Here is a 10,416-nt window from a genome sequence, read left to right on the forward strand (position 1 = left end):
TCTTATACCCTAATGGTGGAAAAATCACTTAAGAGTCACATGAGGGAAGTTTCAAGGCACTGGAAATCTCAGCTCCACCATAGCTGCATTGGGCTTGCTGTGGAAACAGTCACTATAATGAATGAAAATAAAAATTGTTACTGAAAAGTGTCCTTACCTACCACTGCCTGATGTGAAGCAGGACTGCACATGAAGATGCATATATCCTTTTCTTCTGGAAGTAAACAACTCCTTACCTTTCCTTTCTTTTCCCTTGTATTTTAGGGTTACCTTGCATGAAAAGGATAATTTTATGAATGCTGAAAACCTGGGAATAGTGTTTGGGCCTACTTTAATGAGACCTCCAGAGGACAGTACCCTTGCGACGCTGAATGACATGCGGTACCAGAAGTTAATTGTGCAGATCTTAATAGAAAACGAAGATGTTCTCTTTTAGACAGGGAGAGGCAAATCTCCAAAGCCATTTGTTTCGATACAATTCGTTTGAAGGAGAAACAGTTCTTTAATTTTTTTTTAAACAGAAAGGAGAAAGTTCCTTGACTGCACTTCAATTTCTGCAAAGTTGCAGATGGATGCCAAAATGGTTAGGGAAAGCCTATGTCTCATAGACATATGCCTCTTTGTAGAAGGGAAAAAAAAAAGGTCAGAAAAAATCCTCTTATCTTGTGTCTTTTGCCTTGCCTCAGATGTATATTTGTTTTGAGAAGTTGCAAACAATTTTATTGTTAACTTATTAAGAAACACAAAACGTATTTTAATATGGCTAGAGAAGCAAAAAGGTACTTAATCAGTGTTACTTGTATACACCTATACATTTCCCTATCCACGAGACATAATTATATATGTCAATTGTGAAACAGAACCTATATTATAAAGATATTTGTACTTTACCTAGCTGAAAAAACAGCATTTTGTTTTAGCAAACTATAAATCAATGCGGTGCATTGATTATTTTCCACATAATTTTTCTTGCATTTTTGCTACGATATAATGAAAACAATTACTACTATTGCAGTATTATCCTGACATACCTCTTGTATTATGAGTTTTTTGTTTTCTTGTGTGTATTCCAGCTTTCCTTAAGTTTCTTTGCATTTAGGCACTAGCATCCTAAGACTGTACACTTTTAGTCATTTGCTGTTTCCCAAAACACACAGTATTTTCTCTCCTTTTTTTTTTTAACTCCCATGTAAAATACAGTATTGAGAATTTCTGAAAAATCCTGGTGGTAGAATCAGTTTCACATGCCAGATTTTTCTTGGATTACAGAAATATGTAAGTGAAGTGATGCTGGGACACTGGATATTTTCTGGCCTTGTTGAAAAGTTAGCACTTTTGGGGGTTCAATATGAAGGATTTGGTTTTTCTGTAAAAAGTGAGTTCTGTTTTGTCATGTTTCTGTATTTATAAATGTACAGTAAATCTGCTAAAAATGTAGGTATTTATCTTGAATGTGTTTCCCAATGATTTGTTAAAAAAAAAAAAAGGAAAAAAAAAAGTAGGAAACATGGGGGTTGGTAAATTTAATTATTACCAAATTTCACTATTTTTCGCCCCTCACACATTGACCTATGGAGTTCATAGTCTAACTGAAACTTATTCCTAATGTTACAACTGTTTCTCAGCATGAGATTTTTCTGCAAGCATAGAAACTCAACATATACTTCACTACCAAACTCAATTTTCAGTACAAAAAAATACCTAACAACCCTTCATCTTGATCATTTGTATCATATGCTTGGTAACTCAGTGATGCCATTTCCTGAATTATTTCAGGGAGCACATGTTTCTATTCAAATTGAAAAATACGTGTAACTATGATAATGCAGGGAGGTGGAGGGTATGGCTGTAAACTTGTCGTCTCCTAGAGAAATAACTAAGGGCTAGATAGATTAACCCAGATTGCAGAGTAAATGCTAAATAGTCTGAGTTCCCAATACTTCCATAGATCCTCCTGCCTTGTACAGGACTATTTGTTGTAGGTTATGTACTACTTAATACTGTCATAAAAATGATCTGGAAATGGTTTTATTTTGTGAAGTGAAATATGCTTTGTAATTTATGATAGTGTAAATGGAAGGAGAAATCCCATTAAATGTGTTAAAGAGTTCTGGTGTCTGTCGCTCTGACCACATGGCAAGCTGCCAGATGAAAATCAATCGCTAATTATGATCCTGACATTGCTGGGAACTTTCCTACTGGGAAAACTTAGAGCAGTTTTACTGAATGTCAGCAGTTCCAGACTGGCACTTGGATGCCCACACTACCACAGCCAAGCCTATGCACACATTTGTTTTGTGCGACCATCCTGAAACGCCTCTGTGTAAAACTTCAAGTGAGCGATGAATCACAGTATCAATCCAACCAATACCCCAAAATGCCATCGGAGCACTTTTCCACTCCCTTGAACACAAACATTTGTGTTCAATATTTATTGAATTGCCTATGATTTTCTTTATTTTTTCTGGTCAGTTCAATAATGAGTTGGGGTTTTTTTTAAGGCAGGAGCAGTATTTTAGAACCCTTTTATTTATTTTTTGTAGGAAGACAAGCAAGCCATTCTGCTTCTCCCTTTCCCTCTACTATGAGCATACTGGTAGCTTTGAAATGTCTCACCATCTGGGGTTTTCCACACACATCTCATCCTAAGGATTCACTGACAGTACAAACCTGTGTGTTTAAAAATACCCATGCTTAGTGTCTTCAGAGAGCAGACATTCTGATCTGTTGGACAGAGGGAAAGGTATGATTATGCATCTTCAAACACAAATATCTCATGAACTGTTCATGTTTGTCTGGCTAACTGATTTAACAATGTCCAGCATCCTCAGCAACATATTGAGCATGGAGGTGAAGGGACCTTGTCCCCTCCATACCTCATTAGTGCCACCTTGTGCTCACGCTTCATCTCATGTCAGACTTCTTGTAGCCGTCACTGCTGCGTTTGGGGCCAAGCAGGACCTCTGATATCGGATTGTCTATGTTCCAGATCCACCATTTAAAGAAATAAAAAGGCAGCAGACTTACTTCTGTAAAACTCACTGCTAAAACAGAAGAAAAAGGATATTTATGGAAGCCTATACTCCAGTACACAGGAAAAAAATTAATTACACCAAAACCTTTCCTTTGCTTCAAAGCATTCAGTTAGAGCATAACTTCTCTCACATGTGGCACTACGAGAGAGTAGTAAGAATCATTTGAGAGAGGCTCCATGAGGCTATGTTCAAGCTGATGTAACTTCCCTGCTAGGTCATTTCATCTTGAGTGGAACCAGCTCTGCTCCTCTGGAAGCAGGTGAGATACCTGCATCTGACTGCACTGGAGCCTGCCTGCAGCTCGATGTTGGGCAGTAACCTTCTTCCACTCCAGGTACTTGGTGGAGTGCTTCAGGTGCAGCAGCAGTGCCCTACTGCAGGCATCCACCCATGAATCCCACCTGCCATTCAGCTGGCCCCACCTTCTGATGTGATGGAGGCAACTCTGCACCCCCTTACAGCTCATCCTTGGAGCTGCAGGGTGAGACAACTTGACTCCATAAAGCAGAGGTGTCTTTGCCACAATTACTAAAATACACCCTGACATTAATCATTTGTAAGGTGGTAACTTCCCTGAGTGCTGAGGAAGAGCTGAAATCTCTTCCTTATACCTGTCTTTGCAAGATTCATTGCTGCTACGTTTAAATATTGCAGACCTTCCAGGGCAGCTGAGTGAAGGAATTGTTTCCTGAGAACACTACGGTGGAGACAAGGCACCATGTACTCTGTCTGACTCCAAAGTGTACTGAAAAGGCAGCTAGCAGTCAAAACCAAACAGGGAACTAACTGTTGAAGGGTTTCCCTAACTGAGACACCGATCTGGGGCTCCTCTACCCAGAGACCAGTGTTATGAAACTTAATGATCTCTCTCCTGCTGTCAAATGCCACTAGAATTAGACAAAGGACGTCGAAATTTCTGAGGAAGAATTTGCAAAACAAGAGAAACAAAGAGTGCAAGTGCAGATACTGTTTCCTCAGGAAGACTTCCTAAAAATGAAGCTACAAAGCAGACAGAGCTTTGCTCTCAACTCACCGTTCTCCAAGCTGATGTCAGATTAAGCTGCACAATGGGTCTAACAGAGCACAAAACTGAGTGAACTGGTACCACATTCATTTTATTTCTAAATAATTTTTTTTCTAAGCAAAAGGTAAGACTACACTTTGCTATACATTTAACAGACTCAAAGCTCACACAATGTTTATGCTTAATGAAGGAGACAGGGCTGCAGGGGCACTTGGCCTTAGACTCTCGGGAGGAATGTATCAGGTTTGGGATCTCTTATGAAATAAGTTGCTTGAAAGACCTGAGCTGGGCATTACTGTCAAATTTAGGATACAGGAGGGACTGTGTGTGCAGTGTTGGGCAAAACTGATTTTAGTGAGACCTTGGAGAGGTGGTGGGAGTAAACAGCTGGGCTAGAGGAAGGCTCAAAGTCACACTGTGAGGAGGTGAAAGTGAAGGTAGGTACTGAGAGTGGTTTGCAGAGTATATGGAACAGCTGTGTCTTTTATGATAAGCTCAAACACTGCACAGTGCAGTACAAATGAGACACTGTGAGATGATTAACTGTGTTTGCACAGGGCCCTGTCTGCACTCGTACCCAGAGGGAGAGCATTTTCCTAACCTGTCTAGGCTGCTGCTCTCTCCCTGTTCCTCCTACCTGAAGACAGAGAGAGCCAACAGCCTCTCCTGCTCTACCTTCAGCTGCTGGCAGCATCACACTCCGGCATGCAGAGTACAGAGGGCAAGGGTAGCCTGCTCCCCTGATGCTGCTAGTGGCGGGGGCAGAGTGGGCAGATAAGGAGATGGGGCTGGGAGGAAGGCTCACAGAAAGGTCCACAAGTGGGCATTTCAGCTGTTCAGGCTGCTCAGAGTATCACCAGCTGGAGAGGTTACATCATTTCCCCTTGATCCTGCACTCTCCCCAAATCTTGCTCTACACATGAACCTGTGTGGCCACAAATCTATTCCAATGCTCCATCACCTCTGTGGTAAAGAAGTTCTTCCTCATGTTCAGGTGGAACTTCCTGTGTTTTAGTTCACGCCCATTGTCTCTTGTGCTATCACTTGGCATCACTGAAAAGAATCTGGCCTCATCCTTTTGACACCCTCCCATCAGATACTTACACACATAGACCAGATCCCACTCTTCTCAAGGCTGAACAGGCCCAGCTCCCGTTTATTTCTTTATTGACAAGCACAGAGTCAAGGTCTGCAGAAAAGGGAGGATGATTTGAGTGCCAACAGACCCCCCTGCCAATAACCAAGAACTGATGAAAACTCTGAGTAGGAAGGTAATTCACAAACACACAAGGAGAAGAATGCCATCTAACTGGATCTTCAAAGCAGAATTATATTGCTATATCCCCTACAGCTATCTAAAGGCAATGAAGAGACTATAGGGCTCGTGTATTGATGCTCTCAATCTTATCTTCATTTTATGTTCTTTAGCTGTAGAGATTAATTCCTTGATTAAAGATCATGGCTAAGATTCAGAAAGCTGAACCTTAGGGGACTATGATTATAGCTGAATGCTCTGGGGCTTGCAGATTCAGGACATCAATGGATCTTGCATGGGGGCCATACTTTACATTATCTTTCTCTGAAGGCATGGTATTCTGGATATAATTATGCTGATGCTACAGCTAGAGCCAGGACTGGGAGTTCAAAGCCTCAAGGCCCTGGATTATTGCAGGATGTTTTAAGGACTGCAAGTAGGAAGAAAGGTTGTGCCAGCTGGAACCAGTGCTTTATAAGCTACAACAGAAATGAGAAGCTGGTTATAAGTGGAGAAGCTACTTACAACCAGTTCAGTTCACTTATAACCAGTCAGGGTTCAGTTTGCAGTAGACTTGGGGATAGCAGGATCCAAGCTCATCAAAGCTCTGCAAGGCCTGACGAGGCGAGGGTCCGAGTATTCTCTCTTTCTTGAAAGCATGAGCCATCTGTTATTCATACAAAGGTTAGAATGAGGAGTAGGGTTGGCTCCAGGACTTTAAACTGTAGATAGTGAAGAACATAAACTGCTATTGGTAATATTTGGCGATACCTTATTTTCTGTTCTACTGTATGGCAGGCATAGGTATGACCAGTGTGCATGAAGATCCATATTATTTACCACATGCTGCTGCCCAAGAACATTAAGAGATTGGGGTTCCATAGGTATGCATAACAAGGTAACAGGTTAGGTACCTAAATACTGAGGAACCTGTGTTATTACTACTGCATGCTGCCCAGTTCTCAGTATTAGGAGGGCCAGTGTCAGTACAGTTAATATATAGTGAGGTTTTCTGTTGTTACAGACATCATCTTCACAGTTAGGGTAGGGATCAGGGACAGACGTTGGAAATCTAAAGCCTAAAGAACCGAGTTGTTACTGAAGTTGCAGAAACTGCAGCATGCTGGTCTCAGTAATGATCAGCTCTGTCTCCCTATTCACTGTGTGGGTTCTCTGCTCAGGAGTGTGGATATTGGATGAATTGGGTTTTTTTACAGGGCCTGCAGAGCTAGGAATGAAGGGTACTGGTGTCAACAACCACAAATACCCATATTCTGCTCTGCTGTGGGAACAAGACCTTAGTTTTATCTTCAGATACCATGATAGAGGACCAATTTTATTAATGAGTATAGTAGCTGACTTCCATGCATTGAAAAGAGTGGATTGTTTTACCTTCCTTTTTATATCAACACTGTAAATTTATGCCTAGTGAAGGAACGCACTGAGCGCTGTTGCAGCAAGAAAAGGGCAGGACATACATTTTCACTGTCAGAGCTGTTTTCATATAAACACTAACCTTAGTGACAATCTTGCAGAACAGCATGTTGTGACTGATTCCCAGCAGTGACTTTGAAATGCAGAGCAGGTTTTGTTGTCCTTCTGCACCACCACATACACACACACAGGCAGCACCCTCCCACACGCACGTCTCACAAAGCTTTCCAACCTGCCTGTCTCTTTTCAGTAGACCCTGCTTTCAGCAGTGTCGAAAAGGACAAACCTCTCTCACTGGGAGACTCTTTGAAACAGGCTTGACTGGGAAAAAATGCACCAATTTGATGCAAGTCTGGCTTTATGTAAGCTAAGAGGTCAGGTCTATGGTAATCAAAATAATATATACAAGTAATACAGCAGTGAATGTTCTGTGTAAGCTTGTAACCAGAATGGAAGCTATAAATGTCAAACAATAACATTGTGAAAAGCATTTAAAAATAATAATTACCTTTATTTCTCTGTAAATTCCCTTTTTCCTAGGCAGTCCCCTGGAGCACAAGATGAGGAGAGATGCTGGTGCTCTCTTTCTCTACAGGTACAAATAAGTAGCAAAGGAGTAGGTCATATTCAGTAGGGGAAACCTGACCTTATGATCTGTTACTGTCCTTAGCCCAAGAAAGCCCAATGCCCTGGTGCTACGCATCTTAGAAAATATTAGTTGCATATGGGTTAGGAGGGAATGTAAAGGCTGTTTTTTCTCACTGAAAGTTACTGTTTTATTCTGTAGGACAGACTTTTTGCTGCTGCTATTAGTACAATAGACAGTTTAGAGCACTTTCAAGTGGTGTGTGCATCCATATCCAAAAGCCTTTGGGTTTGAAGAGAGCAATCTAGAGAGTAATGTAAGTGCACACCCCAGGCTCCTCTCCCTCAGTAGCCTGCAGTCACCAATTTCCTACATCTTTATGGGCTATTCAGGAAAGCTGCAAGTAGCAGAAGGTGATCTGCAGACGATGAAGGTGGAACACCACTGCTCGCAGAAACTCCTCCATGTGATCACAGACATCCCTGAGTAACTGTGTAGGTCACGGGAGGGGTGTTAGGCATCAAATGTGTGTTACAGGGCAGGGCTCTCCAAAGAACAAATCACCATTTCTAACACATGGTGTGGTACCAGCAAATCTTCCTCCTCCTTTCTGGATGAACAAAGAAAGGTAAAAACATTTGTATGGCCATATCATAGAATCATAGAACCATAGAATGTGTTGGGTTGGAAGGGACCTTAAAGATCATCTAGTTCAACACTTCTGCCAATGCCCATTAGACCAGGTTGCTCAAAGCCCCTGTGTCCAACCTGGTCTTGAACACTGCCAGGGATGGGGCAGCCACAGCTTCTCTGGGCAACCTGTGCCAGGGCCTCACCACCCACACAGTGAAGAATTTCTTCCTACTATCTAATCTAAATCTCCTCTCTTTCAGTTTAAAGCTGTTCCCCCTTGTCCTATCATTACATGCTCTTGTAAAAAGATTTCTTATAGGCCCCCTTGAGGTACTGGTAAATTGTTATAAGGTCTCCCTGAAGCCTTCTCTTCCCCAGGCTGAACATGCCCAACTCTCTCAGCCTGTCTTCATACGGGAGGTGCTCCAGCCCTTGGATCATCTTCATGGCCACCTCTGGACTTGTTCCAACAGATCCATGTCCTTTTTATGTTGGGGACACCAGAACCGCACACAATACTCCAGGTGACGTCTCATGAGAGCAGAGCAGAAGGGCAGGATCACCTCCTTCGACCTGCTGGTCACGCTCCTTTCGATGCAGCCCAGGATACGGTTGGCTTTCTGGGCTGAGCACAAACTGCCGGCTCATGTTCAGTTTCCACTCAACAACACCCCCAAGTCCTTCTCCGCAGGGCTGCTCTCAATCTATCACCACACAGAAATTCAAATCCCAATTTTGAGACAGTTCAAGTAAAGACATGATATGGCATTGCCTCTCTTAGTGGGTCAGCTACATTCTCCTTGGGTTTTTCACAGAGGCAACTGAAGACAATTCTATTTTCTCTAATGCTGTGAAACCCTCACCTGTGCACGCACAGAACGTGTCACCGTGTCAGCCACGCAGGCTGACCCCACCGCCTCCGCTGCTCAGCCCGGGGTTTCGCTATGCCCTCGCCCTCACCCACACGGAACCCCCCTCAACCCCAAACCAATCCCGGCCTCTTCACGGCCGGGCGTCCCTTTAGGGGGTCACAGACCCTCCTGCAGCCCAGCCCCGCCCCGCCCCGGAGGAGCCGCGCAGGTGAGCGGGAGCCGCCCGGGCACCGGGGCCGGCCACGCTGCCGCCCCGCCCATAGGGACGAGCCGGGGGCCGGCCGACACCTGCCGCGGCCGCAGAGCCGCCGCTCCCGCCGGCCTCTTGCGTCTTTCCCGGCCGTGGCGATGGAGCCGTAGGAGCGGCCGCGCTTCCCCGGGGGGTAAGGAGAGCGCTCCCGCAGGCGGCGGGCAGGTCAGTGTTACCTCCTGTACCTGTTGCGCCAGGAACCGGCGGGAGGGAAGGAAGAAAGGAAGGAGGGAGGGAGCGAGCGAGGCCCCATTGCAGGAGATCCACGGGGTCCCGGCGGGAGGCAGCAGCCCCAAGATACCGGACTTCGGAGTCCGCTCCTGGGGCTGGGGGGCGGTAAGCGCAGGGAGCGTGTCCCCCGGCTCGGCTCCGGGGCTTGATTTAACTGTCCGCCGCGCACGGGGAAGCGGGCAGCCCTTCAGAACCCGTCACCGGGGCTCGGCCGGGGGCACAGCCCGACATCCCCCCCCTCCTCCCCGGCTGCCGGTGCCAGACCCGCGCCTCCCCCGGAAGCGTTGCCCGCCTCTCCTGTGCTGGGTAACAGCGGCGGAGGGGCCCGGTGCGCGGCGTGCCCGAGTGCCAGCCCGCCCTCTCCCTCTTCCTCCCTGCAGGAGCCCGAGATGGCGGACAGCGCCGCGGCCACCGCCGCCCCCCGCGCCGGCGTCAAGGGCGGCTCGGCGGGGCCCTGGTGGAAGTCGCTGACCAGCAAGAAGAAGCACAAGGAAGCGGCGGCCGGGCCGCCTCCCCCCGCCGCCGCCGCCGCCAGCGAGGCCCCCGCCGAGCCCCCCAACCCCGGCGGCCGGGAGGAGCAGTCGGTCCCGTTCGGCAGCGGTGAGGCCGCGGCTGCGGGCGGCGGCAACCGGCGGAGTCTCCGCGTCTCGCACTCGGGCCGCTTCAAGGAGAGGCGGAAGGTGCGCACCTCACTGCTGGCCGACAGCCCCGACGTGTTCGACGGCGGCGGTGCCGCGGGCCATGCCGCCCAAGGGGGCGAGTAGCCCAGGAGGGTTTCGCCCCGGAACAGTCACTGGACAGGGGGCCGGAGCCCGCGGTTGCCCCACAGCCTAGGTTGGCCTCGCTTGGCCCCATTGGCAACGTGGAGCAGCCCCCCCCGGCCTGACCAAACATTGTGGGAAGCCCGGCACCTCATACGGACAAGTGAATCGCGTGCAGTGTCACGCCAACACCGCCAAGACCAAAGCCCCAGGTGACGGGATGCTGTGATTGTCTTAAAATAACACCAATAAACACCCCACTCCCTGCACTGTGGTGAGCGGACTCGAAGGTGCTATCCCAGGGCCGATGCTGGGGTCCCTTTACCTTCCCCCAG

General features: G+C 46.7%; 2 protein-coding genes across 4 annotated transcripts in view; both read left to right on the forward strand.

Moving 5' to 3' along the window:
• Positions 1 to 2,110, forward strand: part of CHN2 (chimerin 2) — a 166,462-nt gene extending 164,352 nt beyond the window's left edge. For all 3 annotated transcript variants that reach the window (XM_061351016.1, XM_061351017.1, XM_061351018.1), the window contains one exon: positions 265 to 2,110. In XM_061351016.1, coding sequence (XP_061207000.1) covers positions 265 to 436 — 172 coding nt within the window. In that variant the 3' untranslated portion in view covers positions 437 to 2,110. The remainder of the gene's footprint in view (positions 1 to 264) is intronic.
• A 6,963-nt stretch (positions 2,111 to 9,073) lies between these two features.
• On the forward strand, positions 9,074 to 10,126 carry PRR15 (proline rich 15). Its single transcript, XM_061351023.1, has 2 exons — positions 9,074 to 9,254; positions 9,701 to 10,126. The coding sequence occupies exon 2, from the start codon at positions 9,710 to 9,712 to the stop codon at positions 10,082 to 10,084; it is 375 nt and encodes a 124-aa protein (XP_061207007.1). The 5' UTR covers positions 9,074 to 9,254; positions 9,701 to 9,709; the 3' UTR covers positions 10,085 to 10,126.
• The last annotated feature ends 290 nt before the right edge of the window (positions 10,127 to 10,416 follow it).

The sequence above is a fragment of the Neopsephotus bourkii genome, unplaced genomic scaffold, assembly GCF_033783945.1.
Source record: "Neopsephotus bourkii isolate Nb327-2 ecotype Australia unplaced genomic scaffold, CSIRO-AGI_Nbou_v1 NB_549, whole genome shotgun sequence".
Lineage (NCBI taxonomy): Eukaryota > Metazoa > Chordata > Aves > Psittaciformes > Psittacidae > Neopsephotus > Neopsephotus bourkii.